The sequence below is a fragment of the Cherax quadricarinatus genome, chromosome 59 (genome assembly GCF_038502225.1).
Source record: "Cherax quadricarinatus isolate ZL_2023a chromosome 59, ASM3850222v1, whole genome shotgun sequence".
In the NCBI taxonomy this organism is placed as follows: domain Eukaryota; kingdom Metazoa; phylum Arthropoda; class Malacostraca; order Decapoda; family Parastacidae; genus Cherax; species Cherax quadricarinatus.
Genome location: NC_091350.1, coordinates 10,050,935 through 10,072,643, shown reverse-complemented (window position 1 = coordinate 10,072,643; position 21,709 = coordinate 10,050,935). Strand labels below are relative to the sequence as shown.

General features: G+C 44.9%; 1 protein-coding gene across 3 annotated transcripts in view; it reads left to right on the top strand.

Annotated features, from left to right (window-relative positions):
* Positions 1 to 21,709, top strand: part of Gbs-70E (Glycogen binding subunit 70E) — a 171,054-nt gene that overhangs the window by 129,627 nt on the left and 19,718 nt on the right. The window contains exon 1 of one of the 3 annotated variants that reach the window (XM_070097712.1): positions 14,268 to 14,297. The exons of 1 other annotated variant lie outside the window; for it this stretch is intronic. In XM_070097712.1, coding sequence (XP_069953813.1) covers positions 14,283 to 14,297 — 15 coding nt within the window. In that variant the 5' untranslated portion in view covers positions 14,268 to 14,282. Of the gene's footprint in view, positions 1 to 14,267; positions 14,298 to 14,438; positions 14,535 to 21,709 lie in introns of those variants that run through there. One more of the 3 variants, XM_070097711.1, reaches the window with a different exon arrangement.

Sequence of the window (21,709 nt, the reverse complement as noted above, 5' to 3'; positions counted from 1 at the left end):
AATCCATTACTGCGGGTTCTCTCTTGGAGAGATATCCTCAAGACCTTGTTAATATCCCCTTTATTAATACCTATCTTCCACTTATGCACTTCGATCAGGTCTCCCCTCATTCTTGGTCTAACAAGTGAATGTAACTTAAGAGTCTTCAATCTTTCTTCACAAGGAAGATTTCTAATGCTATGTATTAATTTAGTCATCCTATGCTGAATGTTTTCTAACGAATTTATGTCCATTCTGTAATATGGAGACCAGAATTGAGCTGCATAATCTAGGTGAGGCCTTACTAATGATGTATAAAGCTGCAGTATGACCTCTGGACTTCTGTTGTTTACACTTCTTGATATAAATCCCAGTAATCTATTTGCCTTATTACGTACGCTTAGGCATTGCTGTGTGTGAGGTAAGACACATATGCAACAGTTAGGTATCTTTATTTTGAAACGTTTCGCCTACACAGTAGGCTTCTTCAGTCGAGTACAGAAAAATATTGTTTCAGACTTCGGAACAATGCTCTTCTCCAGACTGAGGGACTGACCACCTCAAAACTTTAAGGGTGATGGACTGATTACATCGTCTTCAAGTCTCTTCTGCTTCTATCAACTTTTCTGTACTCGACTGAAGAAGCCTACTGTGTAGGCTTCTGTTGCATATGTCTTACCTGACAACCTGTCGGTATTTTATACCATTTTAATGTTCATTCAGGCATTGCTGTCTTGGTTTAAGGTTGCTGCTTACCATAACCCCCAAGTCCTTTTCGCAATCTGTATGGCTAAGTTCTACATTATTTAACTTATAAGTGCTAGGGTTATGGACACTCCCGAGCTTCAGAACCTTGCATTTATCTACATTGAACTGCATCTGCCACTTTTCTGACCAAGAGTAGAGTTTGTCTAAATCCTCCTGAAGTTCCCTAACATCTACGTTTGAATCAATTATCCTACCTATCTTCGTGTCATCGGCGAATTTGCTCATATCACTAGTAATTCCTTCATCAAGATCATTGATATATATTATAAACAACAACGGGCCCAAGACTGATCCCTGTGGAACGCCACTTGTTACTGATCCCCACTCGGATTTAACCCCATTTATGGACACTCTCTGCTTCCTGTCTGTGAGCCATGATTCGATCCACGAGAGCACCCTTTCCCCAATGCCATGAGCTGCTACTTTCTTCAACAGTCTTTGGTGAGGAACTCTATCAAATGCCTTACTAAAATCTAAGTAAATAATATCAAATTCTTTATCGTGGTCAACAGCCTCAAAAGCTTTACTGAAGAAAGTTAATAAATTAGTTAGACAAGACCGGCCTCTTGTGAATCCATTCTGAGTATCATTAATCAAGCTATGCTTATCGAGATGACTTCTTATAATCTGAGCTATAATTGACTCTAGTAATTTGCCTACAATTGAGGTCAGGCTTATTGGGCGGTAATTTGACGGTGACGACTTGTCCCCTGTTTTAAAAATAGGAATTACATTAGCCATCTTCCACATATCAGACACTACACCTGTTTGAAGAGATAAATTAAAAATATTAGTTAATGGTTCACAGACTTCCATTTTGCATTCCTTTAGAACCCTTGAAAAAACCTCATCAGGACCCGGTGACTTACTTTGCTTCAGTCGGTCTATCTGCTTCACAACCATTTCACTAGTGACTGTGATGTTACATAATTTATCTTCTTCTGATCCACTATAAAAATTAATTACCGGAATATTATTAGTGTCTTCCTGTGTAAAAACCGAGAGAAAATAATTATTTAAAATCGAGCACATTTCATTCTCTTTGTCAGTAAGATGCCCATAGTTATTTTTAAGGGGACCTATCTTATCTCTGACTTTTGTTCTATAGACCTGGAAAAAACTTTTTGGGTTAGTTTTAGAATCCCTAGCAACTTTAATTTCATAGTCCCTTTTAGCTTTTCTTATCCCCTTTTTAATGTCCCTCTTAATGTCAATATACTGATTCATAAGATGACCCTCGCCTCTTTTGATACGCCTATAAATTCCTTTCTTATGCCCTAGTAGATATTTCAGCCTATTATTCATCCATTTTGGGTCATTTCTATTCGATCTAATTTCCTTGTAAGGGATAAACGTTCTTTGAGCAGCATGTATTGTGCTCAGAAAACTGTCATATTGATAGCTCTCTTCGTTACCCCAGTCAACAGATGATAAGTGTTCTCTAAGCCCATCGTAATCTGCTAAGCGAAAATCTGGGACTGTTATTGAGTTATCCCTACTATCATACTTCCATTCAATTCTAAATGTAATTGATTTGTGGTCGCTAGCACCCAGTTCCTCTGAAACTTCTAAATTATTAACAAGGGATTCATTGTTTGCCAGAACTAAGTCAAGCAGGTTATTACCCCTTGTAGGTTCTGTCACAAACTGCTTCAAAAAACAATCCTGAACTACTTCTAAGAAGTCGTATGATTCTAAATTCCCAGTTAAGAAATTCCAATCAATATGACTAAAGTTAGTCTCCTAGAATTACTACATTATCGTGCCTTGTGGCGCTAACAATTTCCTCCCATAGTAGTCTCCCCTTGTCCCTATCTAAATTTGGGGGACGGTGTATCACTCCTAAAATTAATTTTTCATGCCCCTCTGAAAATTCTATCCAAACAGACTCTGTATGTGTTACTTCAGACTTAATACCCGTTTTTGTGCAACAGTTCAAACGATCTCGGACATTCAATGCCACCCCACCCCCCTTCCCGATACTTCTATCTACTTGGAACAATTTAAAACCCTGAATGTGACATTCTGCAGGCATGTCCCGACTTTTTGAATTAAACCACGTCTCAGTAAAGGCAAATATATCTGTTACCTGCACTAGCAACTAATCTCAACTCGTCCATCTTATTCCTAGCACTGCGACTATTTGTGTAATAAATATTTAAAGACCCTCCTCTCTCTTTACCCTTCCTGCTCCTTTCTGTTATTCCACTAAACCTATTACTGTCCTTGTCAATTAGTGCCACTGGCTTTCCAATATCCACCTCATTTTGCCTATTACTAGTTCTCCTAGTACTACTCATATTACTACCCTGCGACTTCACAGTTTTCCCGCCAGAACCCATACCACTAACTATTCCTAGTTTAAAGACCTAACAGCTCACTCCACTGCGTTGGCCAGTGCTCCCACCCCACACCTAGATAAGTGAACCCCATCCCTGGCATACATGTCATTTCTGCCATAGAAGAGGTCCCAGTTGTCAATGAATGTTACCGCATTTTCCTTACAGTATTTGTCCAGCCAGCAATTGACACCAATTGCTCTGGACAACCATTCATTTCCAACTCCTCTCCTTGGCAAAATGCCACATATAACAGGTTTCCCACCCTTCCTCCTAATTTTCTCTATTGCTTACCTATACCTGCTAATCAGGTCCTCACTCCTACGTCTGCCAACATCGTTGCCTCCAGCACTGAGACAGATAATAGGATTGCTCCCATTACCTCTCATGATGTCATCCAGACGGCTAACAATATCCTTCATCCCAGCCCCAGGAAAACGCACACTCTTCCTCCTACTCCTATCCTTCAAGCAGAATGCCCTATCCATGTACCTAATCTGGCTATCCCCAACTACTATGTTTTTACCTTCCTTGGCGTCGTCCGTCGTGATGCTCAGAGTAGTCGACTCACATTCGCCAGGTAGCATTACACCACTTGTAGAATTCGTCAAGACGTTCTCGATGGTCTTCGTTGGGGTTTCTAGGGATGTCTTACTCACGTCTGCCAATGCTTCTTTGGTGCTCGTTGTGGCATTCCCAGTAGAACACTCTCATTCGTCAGGTAGCACCGAGAATGGGTTGGAAGTTTCCATGGTAGTCTTCTGGTTTCTCGTTGTTTCTGCCTCCAACCGTTTTCTTGATCTTCAGCTTGGTTCCATGTTGCCCGGCCACTGACCAAGCTCCCCTCTTAACCTGGGGACTCACAACAGAAGGATTACTACGAATCCTCTTGTTCTCCTCCGTTAATCGCCGTATCTCCATCTTAGCAACTCTGAGCTCTTCTCTCAGCTGCTGGTAAAGTTGCTCAAGAGAGGGCATCCTGGTTCAGATTCACAGAGAGCACACAAACAGGTCTTCACAGAGCTAAGTACACGTCACCACTGAGCTAAGTACACGTCACCACTGAGCTAAGTACACGTCACCACTGAGCTAAGTACACGTCACCACTGAGCTAAGTACACGTCACCACTGAGCTAAGTACACATCACCACTGAGCTAAGTACACGTCACCACTGAGCTAAGTACACGTCACCACTGAGCTAAGTACACGTCACCACTGGGCTGAGTACACGTCACCACTGGGCTGAGTACACGTCACCACTGGGCTGAGTACACGTCACCACTGGGCTGAGTACACGTCACCACTGGGCTGAGTACACGTCACCACTGAGCTAAGTACACGTCACCACTGAGCTAAGTACACGTCACCACTGAGCTAAGTACACGTCACCACTAAGCTAAGTACACGTCACCACTGAGCTAAGTACACGTCACCACTGAGCTAAGTACACGTCACCACGTCAGGGAAACCTGCAGGCCGGACTTGAGTCCTGGAGATGGGAAGTACAGTACCTGCACTCTGAAGGGGGGGGGTGTTAATGTTGCAGTTTAAAAACTGTAGTGTAAAGCACCCTTCTGGCAAGACAGTGATGGAGTGAATGATGAAAGTTTCTTTTTCGGGCCACCCTGCCTAGGTGGGAGACGGCCGATGTGTTTGTATGTGTGTATGTATGTATGTATGTATGTATGTATGTATGTATGTATATATATATATGTATATATATATATATTATATATATATATATATATATATATATATATACATAACACATCGTACAAAAGTCAATCTTGTAATTACGCTGCTACTGAGAACTCCGGTTAGGTTAGGGTCAGGATGTAGCTATCTCGTATCCGGCCAAGACAACAAACCCAGGCACCAGAATGTTTTGTTTTAGTAACCGTGACATTGATACAACACGTGTGCAATAATTAGGTATCTTATTGTCGAAACGTTTTGCCTGCCTGTCAGGCTTCTTCAGTTGAATACAGGAGGATAGAGTTACGGAGACAGTAGTAGTAGATGTTGTTTTGACAATCCGTTACTCATAAGAACTTAAGAACTTAAAAGAAATAAGGAACACTGCAGGAGGCCTACTGGCCCATGCGAGGCAGCTCCAAGTCTCCTACCGGCTTAAGCCAGTGCCCTAACCTAGTCAGGTGAGGTCACATTCACTTAAGGAAGCACCAGTGGCAGAGTCTTGTTTACACTCGGTTATGTAAGACACATATGCAACAGTTAGGTATCTTTATTTTGAAACGTTTCGCCTACACAGTAGGCTTCTTCAGTCGAGTACAGAAAAGTTGATAGAAGCAGAAGATACTTGAAGACGATGTAATCAGTCCATCACCCTTAAAGTTTTGAGGTGGTCAGTCCCTCAGTCTGGAGAAGAGCATTGTTCCGTTGTCTGAAACAATATGAAGTTGAAGTGACAGAATCGGGCCTTATATAGTGCCAGGAGGTATCTTTATTAAAGATACCTAACTGTTGCATATGTGTCTTACCTAACAATCTGTCGGTATTTTATACCATTTTAATGTTCATCCTGTCAGACACTGCAACACAAGGGTATCTTGGTACAGACCATCTACTTCGACAACCCCTCTTCAAGGGGGGCTCCTTGGCGTGGTGAAGAGGCTCTTGGTCTGAGGAATTAGCCCTGTCGGTCTTCTTCCTCAGACCGAACCTAATTACCCCCCATTCTCTCCTCCCCTATCCCATCCTCCCCATCCTCCCCTTTTTCCATTCCTCCTCCTCCTCCTCACCCCTCCCTTTTGCCCTTCCTCTTTTTAGCCTTCGTGATTTCTCCCACAGGCGCGCTAGTTCCTAGGTAGGGGAAAGGACACCGGGGTCCATCCCATTCCGTTGAGGTTTCTTGGCGGTGGCGTAGTTTGCCGTGGAATCTGGATTGCCTAGGGATGTCCCGATCCCTCTCCGGTACCCCGGAGTAGCTTTGGGTGTCTTTTGGGCGACGGGTGTATCTCTGGAAGCCACCTTTCGGATTCCGGGGGTGGTGGCTGAAGGAGGTATGCTTTGTGGCGGATATCCGGCCGCCCTCTCTTTTGTCCACCGAGGTAGCTCGGCAGATGTGAGGTTGCTATCCCAGATTGCTGGTTTACTGGCATGAAGGGTAGGGTATGGCACGGGTTCCATGCTGCATCTGCGCTACTAGCGGTGTCGAGTCCTCTTGAGCGCGGAGGGAGATTTCTGGCCCTTTCATTCCTCCTAGGAACTATCCCTCCCCGGTCCCCCCTTTTTTTTTCTTTTTTTTATTTTTATTTTCTTTTCTTCTTTCTTTTTTTTTCTTAAAAACAAAAAGAAAGAAGTAACCTAACCATGGCAGCCCTAGTCCATGAACCTGGTACCCCCGGGCCCCTTCTTAATACCGCACCCCATTCTGACCCCGCCTCGTCTTTGGACCACTCTTCAGACATTCCCCATGCCTCTGTACCTATTGCCGGTGCTGTTTCCTCACCCGCTTCAGGTACTGAGGCCTCGACTGACTCCTTCGATTTATCAGACCTTCGCTCTCCTCTGACTATGCTTCCGGCCTCTCCCTCTACGGTGCGGCAATTTTCAAATCGCCGACCCGTTCCACGTCGGACCAACTCTGGTCCCACGCCTAAACGTCAACGACAATTACCTGCTGATGATACTTCTCCACCTTCACCTTCTTGTTCTTCTCAGAAACGATCGACACGTCCTTCACTACCTTTCCATGCTCAGTTTCAGACTGAACAGTGGACTAAATTCTTCACTTTACGACCAACTTCCTCTACTGCCTATCTTTCTGACCATAGTATTGGCAAGGCACTCCTACGCCATGTTGGTAAAGATATTTCTTTTCATGCTCTTAAGAGCGGTACGCGCATCATTACCGTACAGAATGCTACCCAGGCTCGTGAGCTCTCTCGTCTTTCCCATATAGATACTGTTCCTGTCACCCTTGAAAAACATCATTCCCTCAATTCTTGTAGTGGTACCGTTATTCTACCCCATACCATAGTTCAACAAAATTTCCAGACATGTGGCACCGACATTCTAGAACAGCTGGAACTCCAAGATCTCCCAATCCTCAAGGTAGACACTTACGTTCTTCCTGCCCGTGGGCGGAGACGATACCCTAGCAATGTGGCTCGTTTAACTTTTGACAGCCGGGAACTCCCATCCTCCGTTTATATAGCAGGACATCGGTTACAAGTTCGAAAGGTGATCCCTACACCACAACAGTGTAGAAATTGCTGGCGATTTGGCCATCCAGCGAAATATTGCAGATCTATCGCCGAATGCCCAGTCTGTGGTGCCGATGACCATTCTAATACGTCTTGCAATCGATCTCCCTCTTGCCTTAACTGTCATGAGGCTCACCCTTCGTACTCTCGCCGTTGTCAGGTCTATTTAAACGAGCGGGAAATCCGTTACCTCAAAGAGACAGAAGGTCTCCCTTATGCCATGGCAGTTTCTCATCTCCGCCTCCAAGGGAGACTCCCACGTGTTTCTTATTCCCGTGTTTCAAAACGTCCCCCCACTTCTGGTATCCCATCTTCTACACCCACCTCTGTGGTTACCTCTCCCATAATCACTCCTGTATCTAATCCTTTTGCTGTCCTCGGCTCAGACGTCCCTACTTCAACGCCTCAGTCTAATCTCGCTTCTTCGAGTTCTCTCTTACAAGCCTCAGTATCGACGAGACCTCGTACGACACCTCTTCCCAATCGTCCCTCTACTTCTCAAAAGTCAAAAAAAGGTCCGGTAACACCTCCTACCCATCTTCCACCTCCTCATTTTACCCTCCCTGTCTCTGTCCCTAGTTCTTCCCCTCTCACTGGCTCAGTTACAAGTGCAGAGGTTCACCCTCCTCCTCGTAATGTACCTTCCTCCCCTGTTCCCTCCCAAGTTTCTTCCTCTTCTGCCACCTCCCAGGTTCCTGTCTCTTCTGTCCCCTGCCACGCTTCTCCAGTTCCCTCCACCCTTTCGCCCCCCCCTACCTTGGTACAGTCCAATACACTTCCAATCTTTACTCATCCTCCCCCTACCATTCCCAATATTGTCTCCCATACGACATCTCTGAATTCTGAAACACTTGAAGCAATCTCTGAATATATTGCAGAGACCAAACCATCAATGGACACTGATCCACCTTCCGCTCTTTCTCTCTCCTCTGCTCCATCTGCGCAACTCCTTTCTTCACAGCGCACCGTTCCTTCGCTGCTTGAACATTTTCCACTGCCTCCGCATGTGGACTTTTCTAACCCTTCTAGTCCGTAGGAACCCTTACCTGCGGATTTCAAGTATCTTTATCATTGCCAATCATGGCCTTTTTACAGTGGAATATACGCGGCCTCAGGGGTAATCGGGGTGAGCTTCAGATGTTACTCTCCCAGTTTGCCCCTGTTGGTGTTTGCTTACAGGAACCAAAATTACACTCTGCTGTTATTTCTCACATCTCAGGCTATAATTTATTGTATTCTTCAGATCCTTTTCCTGATGGGACCTTTAATGAAAGTGCCCTTCTTCTCCGCACTGATATTCCGTACCATCAGCTATTTGTTCATACTTCGCTGCATTACACAGCAGCCCGTATCCACTTACATAGGTGGTATACGCTCTGTTCTTTATATCTCTCTCCTTCTCGGGCATTATCTATTCCGGATTTTGCCTTCCTTGTTTCGTCATTACCGCCACCGATTCTGTTACTTGGTGATTTTAATGCCCACCATTTCCTCTGGGGAGGGTCTCACTGTGATTCCCGAGGAATTCAGTTAGAGGCTTTTCTTGCCACCCACGCCCTCCACGTTTTAAATACAGGTACTCACACCCATTTTGATCCTCGGACTCATACTCTCTCTTGCATCGATCTCTCAGTTTGCTCTTCCTCCGCCGCATTAGACTTTACTTGGTCTGTTCTCCCGGACTTACATGACAGTGATCATTTCCCAATCATTCTTACTTCCCCTTCATATTCGCCACCTCTTCGCACCCCACGCTGGCAATTTAATCGGGCAAATTGGAACCTTTACTCACACCTGACTGTTTTTAAAGAGGTTCCTTCTTCGTCCTCCATCGATGAGCTTTTACACCTCTTCTCGTCCTCCGTTTTCACCGCAGCTTCTCATTCTATACCCCAAACTTCGAGCAGGCATTCTCAGAAATGCGTGCCTTGGTGGTCTCCTGCTTGTGCTTGTGCAGTACGGTTGAAACGGGCTGCATGGGGCAGGTACCGGTACAATAGAACCACAGAGCGACTCCTTGATTTTAAACAGAAGCGTGCGATCGCTCGCCGTGTCATCCGTGACGCTAAACGCACTTGCTGGCGAGATTATGTCTCCACCATCACCTCTGCTTCCTCTATGAGTGCAGTCTGGAAAAAAGTACGAAAACTGAGTGGTAAATATTCTCCTGACCCGGCTCCTGTTCTGCGGGTTGCCGGTGTTGATATAGCAAACCCACTAGATGTTGCCAATGAAATTGGCAATCATCTGGTCCGTATTTCTCAGGGACTCCATCTATGCCCCTCATTTCTTTCCTCAAAGTCTGCCAGAGAGTTAGCACCCTTGGACTTTTCTTCTCTCAGAGAAGAACAGTATAATGTGCCTTTTACACTTCAAGAACTGGAGGCAACACTCTCAGCTTGTCGATCATCGGCAGCTGGGCCCGACGACATTCATATTCGTATGCTACAACATTTACATCAGTCAGCCCTTGCAGTCCTATTACGCCTTTACAATCTTATTTGGTCACAAGGAGTTCTTCCACAGCTGTGGAAATCCGCCATTGTTCTCCCTTTCCGCAAACCAGGCACTACGGGACATGAACCCTCCCACTATCGTCCCATTGCTCTTACCAGTGCAGTTTGCAAAGTAATGGAACGTCTAGTAAATAGACGTTTAGTGTGGTATTTAGAGACACACAACAGTCTCTCCACTCGTCAATACGGCTTTCGTAAGGGACGTTCTACCATAGACCCCTTACTGCGCTTGGATACGTATGTTCGTAATGCCTTTGCGAATAACCACTCAGTTATTGCCATATTTTTTGACCTTGAGAAGGCATATGACACAACTTGGAGGTATAATATTTTAGCCCAAGCCCACTCCTTAGGCCTTCGAGGCAATCTACCATCCTTCCTTAAGAACTTTTTAACTGACAGGCATTTCCGTGTTCGGGTTAATAATGTGCTCTCCCCGGACTTTATCCAAGCTGAAGGTGTCCCCCAGGGATGTGTTCTGAGCACAACACTTTTTCTCCTTGCTATTAATGATTTGGCCTCTAGTCTTCCATCAAATATTTGGTCATCACTCTATGTTGATGACTTCGCTATTGCCTGTGCAGGCGCTGACTGTCACCTCCTTAGAGTTTCTCTCCAGCATGCAGTCGACCGTGTTTCCAATTGGGCCACCACACATGGGTTTAAATTTTCCAGCACTAAAACCCACCAAATCACTTTCACTAGACGCTCTGTCATCTCCGATCATCCTTTGTACCTCTATGGCTCACGTATCCCTGAACGTGATACAGTCAAGTTTCTGGGCCTCCTCTTTGATCGTAGGTTATCCTGGAAACCTCACATTACCTCTCTGAAGGCAACTTGTCACAGCCGGCTGAACCTTCTTAAAACCCTTGCTCATCTTTCGTGGGGAGCTGATCGTCGAACCCTCCTTCACCTACATTCCACCCTTATTTTATCGAAACTTGATTATGGTGACCAGATCTATTCAGCGGCATCTCCTGCTACTCTCTCTAGCCTTAACCCCATTCATCACCAAGGATTACGTTTATGCCTTGGTGCTTTTCGCTCTTCCCCTGTCGAAAGCCTCTATGCAGAAGCGAACGTTCCATCCTTATCCGATCGCCGTGATGCCCATTGCCTGCGCTACTATGTACGCTCTCATGATCTCCGCAATCCTTCCATTTATAGAATGGTCACTGATATTAGTAGACATTCTTTATTTGTTCGCCGCCCCTGCTTACTCCGTCCCTTCTCTCTTCGCCTTCATTCGCTCTTGTCTTCTCTTCAACTACCACCTTTCTATGTACATGTAGCATCTCACTTTTCCCTACCCCCCTGGGAAGTTCCAGCTGTTCGAGTCTGTTCTTTCTCCCTCCCTTGCTCGAAAGCCCAACTGTCTACGGTCGCTTCCCGCTCTCTTTTTCTTGACCACTTTCACTCTCATTCTCATGCCATTGCTGTGTACACAGATGGCTCTAAGTCTTCTGACGGTGTAGGATTCGCAGCTGTGTTTCCGGACAGCGTCGTACAAGGGCATTTACTATCTTCAGCTAGTATTTTTACTGCTGAATTATATGCCATCCTTACAGCACTTATCCGTATTGCATCTATGCCTGTGTCATCATTTGTGGTTCTCAGACTCCCTTAGTGCTTTACAGGCTATACAAAAATTTGATACACCTCACCCCTTAGTCCTCCGTATCCAACTTTGGCTACGCCGCATCTTTACTAAGCATAAAGATATTGTTTTTTGTTGGGTCCCTGGTCATGTTGACGTACAGGGCAATGAACAGGCAGACACTGCTGCGCGGTCAGCAGTACATGACCTACCAGTTTCTTATAGAGGTATTCCATGTACGGACTATTTTGCTGTAATATCTTCCCACCTTCACACCCGTTGGCAACAACGTTGGTCTACTATGCTCGGCAACAAACTTCAGTCTATTAAACCGAGTATAGGTTACTGGCCGTCTTCTTATCACCAGTGTCGAGGTTGGGAGACTACTCTCTCCCGTCTTCGCATTGGCCATACTCGTCTTACTCATGGATATCTCATGGAGAGGCGTCTTGCTCCTCTCTGTGAGAATTGCCAAGCTCCATTATCAGTCAGCCACATTCTGTTGGACTGCCCACTTTATCAACGAGCACGCAGAATTTACCTCTGTCGTCGTCTTCGCCCCGCTGCTCTCTCTTTACCTTCCCTTCTCGCTGATGGACCCACCTTTCATCCGGACTCTCTCATTGACTTTTTGACAACGACTGACTGACTTCACAAATTCTGATACTTTCAGCCCTTTCTACTTGAATCTCTTGCTACCCTCTACCCCCGTACTATCCCCTGCCCCGCTGTTTTCTGTAACCTGCTGATCATCCCCCCTCCCTTCTGCCATCCAATTCCCTTGCTTCCTTCCCTACCCTGCAGCGCTGTATAGCCCTTGTGGCTTAGCGCTTCTTTTTGATTATAATAATAATAATACTTCGACAACCTCTACTAGTGAGAACGGCTGGGTTTGAGAAGGACCTGCCCTCCCAAATCAACCTACGTCTCACCTCCTGGCACTATATAAGGCCCGATTCTGTCACTTCAACTTCATATTGTTTCAGACAACGGAACAATGCTCTTCTCCAGACTGAGGGACTGACCACCTCAAAACTTTAAGGGTGATGGACTGATTACATCGTCTTCAAGTATCTTCTGCTTCTATCAACTTTTCTGTACTCGACTGAAGAAGCCTACTGTGTAGGCGAAACGTTTCAAAATAAAGATACCTAACTGTTGCATATGTGTCTTACCTAACAATCTGTCGGTATTTTATACCATTTTAATGTTCACACTCGGTTATCTTCAAGATGGGAGAGACTCGCTGTAGTATCAAATCATATAAACGGTATACTATATCGGCAAGTTAATGAGAATGACCTGACCTGACTAGGTTGGCCTTAAGCCGGTAGGAGACTTGGACCTGCCTCTGAACCTGTTGGCTGAAGGAAGCAGTACCCACACGGATGAACACAAGCAGTGTAGCAGAACAAGCATATTCGTTGGGACTGTTTCGCTCTGAGTAGTTTTTTCAAAACTTGGAAAATAAGTTTAATCAGAATAAAATGTTATCCCTATTAATTATGTGTGTGTACTCACCTAATTGTGGTTGCAGGGATCGAGACTCGGCTCCTGGCCCCGCCTCTTCACTGATCGCTACTGGATCCTCTCTCTCTCTGCTTCCTGAGCTTTGTCATACCTCTTCTTAAAACTATGTATGGTTCCTGCCTCCACTACTTCACTTGCTAGGCTATTCCACTTGCTGACAACTCTGTGACTGAAGAAATACTTCCTAACATCCCTGTGACTCGTCTGAGTCTTCAGCTTCCAGTTGTGACCCCTTGTCCCTGTGTCCCCTCTCTGGAACATCCTATCTCTGTCCACCTTGTCTATTCCCCGCAGTATCTTGTATGTCGTTATCATGTCTCCCCTGACCCTTCTGTCCTCCAGTGTCGTCAGTCCGATTTCCCTTAACCTTTCCTCGTACGACATTCCTTTGAGCTCTGGGACTAGCCTTGTTGCAAACCTTTGTACTTTCTCTAACTTCTTGACGTGCTTGACCAGGTGTGGGTTCCAGACTGGTGCTGCATACTCCAGTATGGGCCTAACATACACAGTGTACAGTGTCTTGAACGATTCCTTATTAAGGTATCGGAACGCTATTCTCAGGTTTGCCAGGCGCCCGTATGCTGCAGCAGTTATTTGGTTGATGTGTGCCTCCGGTGATGTGCTCGGTGTTATGGTCACCCCAAGGTCTTTCTCCCTGAGTGAGGTCTGTAGTCTTTGTCCACCTAGCCTATACTCTGTCTGCGGTCTTCTTTGCCCCTCCCCAATCTTCATGACTTTGCATTTGGCTGGATTGAATTCGAGAAGCCAGTTACTGGACCACATGTCCAGCCTCTCCAGGTCTCTTTGCAGTCCTGCCTCATCCTCGTCCGATTTAATTCTTCTCATCAACTTCACGTCATCTGCGAACAGGGACACTTCAGAGTCTATTCCTTCCATCATGTCGTTCACATATCAAAAATAGCACTGGTCCTAGAACTGACCCCTGTGGGACCCCGCTCGTAACAGGCGCCCACTGTGATACCTCTTCACGTACCATGACTCGTTGCTGCCTCCTTGTCAGGTATTCCCTTATCCATTGCAGTGCCCTTCCTTTTACGTGTGCCTGATCCTCCAGCTTCTGCACTAATCTCTTGTGGGGAACTGTGTCAAAGGTCTTCCTGCAGTCTAGGAAAACGCAATCTACCCACCCCTCTCTCTCGTGTCTTACTTCTGTTACCTTGTCATAAGACTCCAGGAGGTTTGTGATACAAGATTTGCCTTCCATGAACCCATGCTGGTTTTCATTTATAATCTTGTTCCTTTCCAGGTGTTCGACCACTCTCCTCCTGATAATCTTCTCCATGACTTTGCACACAATACATGTCAGAGACACAGGTCTGTAGTTTAGTGCCTCGTTTCTGTTTCCTTTCTTAAATATGGGGACTACATTAGCTGTCTTCCATTTCTCAGGTAGTTGCCCAGTTTCAAGGGATGTGTTGAAGATTGTGGTTAGAGGCACACACAGCATCTCTGCTCCTTCTCTAAGGACCCATGGGGAGATGTTGTCCGGTCCCATCGCCTTTGAGGTGTCAAGGTCACTTAAGAGCTTCTTCACCTCCTCCTCAGTTGTTCGTATGTCATTCAACACTTGTTGGTATATTCCCTCTTGATGTTCCCTTCTGTGCTGTCTTCCCACAGCCCTTCCTGTCTCTACTGTAAAAACTTCCTTAAATCTCCTGTTCAGCTCCTCACATACCTCCTGATCATTTCTTGTGAGTTCTCCACCTTCTGTCCTTAATCTGATCACCTGGTCTTTGACTGTTGTCTTCCTCCTGATGTGGCTATACAACAGTTTCGGGTCAGTCTTGATTCTCGATGCTATGTCATTTTCATACTGTCGCTGGGCCTCCCTCCTTACCTGTGCGTACTCATTCCTGGCTCTGCGACTGATCTCCCTATTTTCGTGTGTTCTCTGCCTTCTGTACTTTTTCCATTCTCTATTGCACTTTGTTTTTGCCTCCTTACACCGTCGGGTAAACCAGGGGCTCGTTCTGGTCTTCCCGCTGTTACTGTTGCCCTTGGGAATGAACCTTTCCACTGCCTCCTTGAATTTTGTTGCTACATATTCCATCATTTCATTTACTGGCTTTCCTGCCAGTTCTCTGTCCCACTGGACCTCCCGCAGGAAGTTCTTCAACCCTATGTAGTCCCCTCTTTTATAGTCAGGCTTTTCCCATTCTACTCCTGTTATTCTCTCCACTTGCAGCTCTACTATGTATTCAAAGCACAGAACCACGTGGTCGCTAGCTCCTAGGGGACTCTCATACTTGATGTCCTCAATGTCTGAGCTGCCCAGGGTGAACACAAGGTCCAATCTTGCTGGTTCATCCTCCCCTCTCACTCTGGTAGTGTCCTTAACATGTTGGTGCATGAGGTTTTCCAGCACCACGTCCAACATCCTGGCTCTCCATGTTTCGGGACCCCCATGTGGCTCCAGGTGTGTGTGTGTGTGTGTGTTTGTTTCACAACCAAGTTGACTGTCCCGTCCTCGCATGGGCCAGTAGGCCTGCCACAGTGCTCCTTTTTATGTTCTTATGGATCGTTGTGCGTCTCCAGCGACTATATGGATAATTCAACTCGTATCGTCAGGAAGGATACGTAGTGTAGCCTGTCATTCTCATCAACTTGATGGCATAGTATACCGTTTATATAATACGATACTACTGCGAGTGTCTCCTATCTTGAAAGATAACTTGTGTAAACAGTACTGTGTCACTAGCATTCCCAAGTTTGTACCACTATACTGCATTCCTGCACACCTGTACCACGATGGTGCATTCCTGCACACCTGTACCACGATGGTGCATTCCTGCGCACCTGTACCACGATGGTGCATTCCTGCGCACCTGTACCACGATGGTGCATTCCTGCGCACCTGTACCACGATGGTGCATTCCTGCGCACCTGTACCACGATGGTGCATTCCTGCACACCTGTACCACGATGGTGCATTCCTGCACACCTGTACCACGATGGTGCATTCCTGCACACCTGTACCACGGTGGCGCATTCCTGCACACCTGTACCACGGTGGCGCATTCCTGCACACCTGTACCACGGTGGCGCATTCCTGCACACCTGTACCACGGTGGCGCATTCCTGCACACCTGTACCACGGTGGCGCATTCCTGCACACCTGTACCACGGTGGCGCATTCCTGCACACCTGTACCACGGTGGCGCATTCCTGCACACCTGTACCACGGTGGTGCATTCCTGCACACCTGTACCACGGTGGTGCATTCCTGCACACCTGTACCACGGTGGTGCATTCCTGCACACCTGTACCACGGTGGTGCATTCCTGCACACCTGTACCACGGTGGTGCATTCCTGCACACCTGTACCACGGTGGTGCATTCCTGCACACCTGTACCACGGTGGTGCATTCCTGCACACCTGTACCACGGTGGTGCATTCCTGCACACCTGTACCACGGTGGTGCATTCCTGCACACCTGTACCACGGTGGTGCATTCCTGCACACCTGTACCACGATGGTGCATTCCTGCACACCTGTACCACGGTGGTGCATTCCTGCACACCTGTACCACGGTGGTGCATTCCTGCACACCTGTACCTCGGTGGTGCATTCCTGCACACCTGTACCACGGTGGTGCATTCCTGCACACCTGTACCGCTGATTAATAAGACACATGTGCAAAACTTGGGTATCATTGTGGAAACGTTTCTCCAGGCAGTGGCTTCTCATTTCTTTTCCTCTCCGTATATTCGAAGTGATCATTTTCCAGGATCGAAAGTTTCCCGCCCCGCCCCCCCCCCCCCCAGAAAAAAGAAGAAAAATAATCTAGTGTTTGTATCTTCTTGTTCTAACACAACTCTTGACCAGAACTTAGTTAACTGACCACTAACCATATTATGGTAATGCCATTCCCCTCTGTGCTTCTTCCTTAAGTGGATGCGACTTCGACCTGATTGGCTTGGGCCAGAAGATCTGCTGCAGTGCTCCTTATGTTCTTGTGTTAAAAAAATTCTCTGGTCCGGTATGGGAATAAGTTATGTTTTTGTCTGTAAGGTTAGCCTGGGTTAATTTCTACGCATCCATTTTATCCCCATCCCCTTGTAAATGTTGAAAATTGCTATCAAATTTTAAATTAAAATTAGAAATGGTTAAGTAGTAGCGATGTGAATACGATAAGATAGCATTTGTTGGGATTTTTAACCCTGAAGGTTAGCCATTCAGGATAACCCAAGAGTCAGTACGTCGTTGAAGACTGTCTTATTTCTATTGTGGTCCTTTAATGTTCCCCCAGGATGCGACCCATGCCAGTCGACTAACACCCAGGTACCTACTTAATGCTAGGTGAACAGGGACAGTGGGTGAAAGAAAACATGCCCAGCTGTGGTTCCCTGAGGGACTGATTACCTCATCTTTTGTATATAGTTCTACTGTCTTGCAGTTATGCCCTTGAATTTGTATTGATAAGGCCACTGATGGTGTGCATGTGTGTAATTCTTCAGCTAGTAGGCTTGTTCATATGTTTTGTTTACAACTTACTTAACATGTCGGCTGTACTGCTCTTGTAGCCTCCTCAGCTGTCTTAACAAGAAGGGGATTACCAGAGCTTAATTTCCTCGCTTTGTACATGTTCATTGTTACAGGGGAAAGGCAGACAAGACGCTGTCATCCGTGGTTTCTGAGAGGGTAGAAAGATGTGAAAGGTTCTCAGATTGCTAGGTTGATACCAGACAGTAATTATGAGTGTGGGCACTTTGCTGTCACGTCTTCGTTTATTAATTAATACTTTTATATCCACTGGATATCCCTACTTGCAACTGTCACACATCTTCTGAGGAATTGGAGAACATGCAGAGAAGGATTATATAATTAATCCACTGTATAAGGAATTGTACATACGATGATAGAGCTCTGTAAACCTATTCTCCAGAGATGTAGTATGAGGAGAGATATAATAGAAACATACAAATAGAGGACAAGTTTAAACGAAGACGATGTAAGTAAAGGTGCTAACACTAACCAAGTTGGCCAAATCCACTTTTAGAAAATATATAAAGTACAGGTGCAGTATTAGTTGTAAAAGGGTGGAACAATCGAAGACATTGAAGCTACAACTTTGGGTGGCTTTGTTCTAAATAGGTATCGTCTGTGGAAGGGAAGGCATAGTTCCGTTTTCCCGGGATCAAGAGCTCTTTAGCCTCCATAAGGGGACTTGTTTCTAAAGATAAGTTTCATCAAACTTTATTCTCCATAAGTATTACAATGCTGAGTTGACAGAATTTGGTTATTGTGTGGTTTACATGTAGTAAAATAATAATTACAGAGTGTACCACTAGAACGCCTAGCATGGCTAGGCATTTCGGGCAGATTTATATTAAATCTTAGGTTTAAAATGTTACAAAATTATGAGATAAGTTGGTATTATGGCTAAGTGACTAAATACTAGTTGTGAGTTTAGCAATGTGAATGCTTTTGTTTTGGCACTATACATAGTTTCAGTATTGGAGTATCACAGGCCAACTTATGACTAGTTAAGATTCATTATTTTGAGATTGAGATTGATATTTCTGTTTATGGTCAAATGGGTGAGTGAGTGTAAGTGTGAACCACCAGGTGGTATTCGTATTATTAGTTGACAGGGTGTATCAGGGAGATAAGATGTTTTCTGATGGTAGTTTTGAAGGTGATGAATGTGTCTGCAGTTTTGGAATTTTCAGGTAGGGTGTTCCAAATTTTAGGGCCTTTGACATACATTGAATTTTTGTAAAGGTTTAGTTGGACACTGGGAATGTCATAGAGATGTTTGTGTCTGGTGTTGTGCCTGTGAGTTCTGTCACAACTATCAAGAAAGCGTTTTAGGTCAAGGTTAATATTGGAATTTAAGGTCCTGTAGATGTAGATTGCACAGTAGTAAGTGTGGATGTACTGAACAGGGAGTAAGTTTAGATCTATGAAGAGTGGGGGGGGGGTGTTGCCAGGGATGGGATTTAGTGATTATTCTTACTGCGGCTTTTTGTTGGGTTATTATTGGCTTACTGCGGCTTTTTGTTGGGTTATTATTGGCTTTAGGTGTGTTGCTGCAGTTGAACCCCAAGCACAGATAGCATAGGTGAGGTATGGATATATAAGTGAATGGTATAGTGTGAGAAGGGCAGTTTGCGGCACGTAGTATCGTATCTTGGAGAGGATCCCAACCGTTTTGGATACTTTTTTGGTTATGTGTTGGATATGGGTGCTGAAGTTCAGGTTGTTGTCGAGGTATAGGCCTAGGAATTTGCCCTCAATATGCCTGGTAGAGTGTTGTCGATCTTAATGTTAATTTGCGCATCTCCTGCTCTGCTACCAAACATAATGTAGTAGGTTTTGTCAACGTTAAGCGTAAGTTTATTGGCTGTCATCCAAGTCTATATTTTGATCAGCTCCTCATTAACAATGGTGTTGAGGGTTGCAAGATAAGGGTGAGAGATGACATAAGTCGTGTCGTCAGCAAAGAGAATGGGGTTCAGGTGTCGAGATACGTTTGGAAGATCATTGATGTATATGAGGAAGAGCAGGGGACTAAGGGCACTTCCCTGCGGAACTCCAGTATCAAGTGGCTGTGTTGTTGATGCTGTGTCTTTAATGGTGACATACTGATACCTATTAGTAAGGTAAGATTTGAAATATGCAAGCGCATGGCCTCTTATACCATAATGGTCAAGTTTGTGGAGTAGGATGCCGTGGTCTACTGTGTCAAAAACTTTTCTTAGGTCAATAAAAATTCCTAGTGGATATTCCTTATTTTCCAATGCTGTGTAAAGCAGATCTAGCATTTTTATAATTGCATCGTTAGTGCTTTTATTTTTCCTGAATCCAAATTGGCAGGGGTTGAGTATGTTTTGTGACGTTATAAATGAATATAGTGTCCTGTGCACGTGTTTCTCAAAGATTTTGGATAGCAATGGTAAGTTTGATATTGGCCTATAGTTGTTTAAATCTGTAGGGTCACCACCTTTATGTATTGGTGTAACCCTTGCCGTCTTGAGTAGTTTCGGGAAGGTGCTAGCTTCTAGTGACTTGTTAAAAAGCAATGAGATAGTATGCGAGAGGACATGGGCCACTCTCTTGTACAATAATGGTGGGACATGAGACAGATTCGGTCGCAAGATTATCTTCAGTTTTCACGCGGTATCTACATGTTGATACCTTATCTGAAATTATAAATAGTGCTGCCAGCCGTGGGTCTGTATTAATGGAGTGTGTTACCAGTGGGTCAGGACTGGAGTTACCTGGCAGCAGAGTTTCAGGTCCGTTACTATGAGAGTTTCATAAATTCAGATTTAGAAAGGACAGGAAAGCCTTGTTTTGGAGATGGTATACAGTACTAACAAATTGATAAGATTTCTCTCTTACTCATCAGGTAAGGACTGTGGGGACTGATCACCTCCAAACTGCTTCTTCCCTTCTAAATAAAAAAAATGGCACAATATCGTGACTGGAACGATACACATTATTATTATTATAATCAAGGGGGAAGCGCTAAACCCGGAGGATTATACAGCGCCTGGGGGGGGGGGGGTTGTGGAAGGCATTCAGGCTTAATTCGGGGAACTGGAGCACAGATCCAATTCCCTAAATCAAGAGCCCCTCACCAACATCAAGGAACCTTCCTTGAGGGGGGAACGATACACAAATAACCCTTCTTTTGCTTGTTCAGCGTTACGATCACCTGTATTCGACTCGTGTCAGTTGTGTAAGCGAAAGTTTTGAAAATAAAGTTGCCAAACTGTTGTACACGGGTCTTACTCACGATACATCTTTGCAAACACAGGAAAGTTATGTATTACATTAATGGTAGCTGTAAAATACCGACAAGCTGATAAGACATGCATATACAACCCATGTTACATATGTTATTTATCAAGCCTGACCCAGGGCCCGGCTACGGGAGTAGGAAAACTCGGAATCCGTCAGATATATCAAAGCTATATAGGTTCAGAGCTATCCTTCATAGGCTCATTTACAAAGCTCAACTCTAAGGTATACCACCACTTCTTAGGATGTCACCTACACTAGTCTACTGTCCCCTTAGTACCTACTTATTACTAGTTAAACAAGGGTAGCAGGTGTATAGAAACTGGCACGTCTCATCCAGCCCAAGAATCTAACCCGAATTCTTTTGGTTGTTTGTCGAAATGCTCTACCATTGAGCTGCAAGGCACCTTGATGAAGATGCTCATAGGATAATTGAAGCAAATACTTTGGTTAGAAGGATGAGTTGTATAAGTAACATGAGTTGGGAATGATTGGCTGCGACTATGACCTGTCTAGTATGATGCATAATAAAATTGGTACAGGTAAAATGGCACGAGTGTGAAATAGGATAAAATAATTATGATAACTGTTCTGCATGTGGTTATATACCACAATCAATAGATACTGGTTGGGTGCCATATTTTCCTTTGACTTGTGCCATTTTAATCTAAAATCTGCTATGGTCTGATAGGTATACAGATCAGTGGTTCTGGGGATAATCTTCCCTATAGCCTGGTCTCTGAGCAACTTCTTGGGTTGGAAAGGAAATACTACAGTATTAAAAACTATTAAGAAGCATATAAAGTGTAGATGTGAGTAAGTGTTCCTCTCTCTCTCCACAGCTGTTCTGTGAACACCAAATATATCGATATTATTTCTGGTGGGGTAATAATAGTTCTTCATAAGAAAGCCTTAGCTTTATCGGGTAATAGGTACAGGCAGTGTGTTGTATGCTCGGCTTGACGAAAGTGAGAGA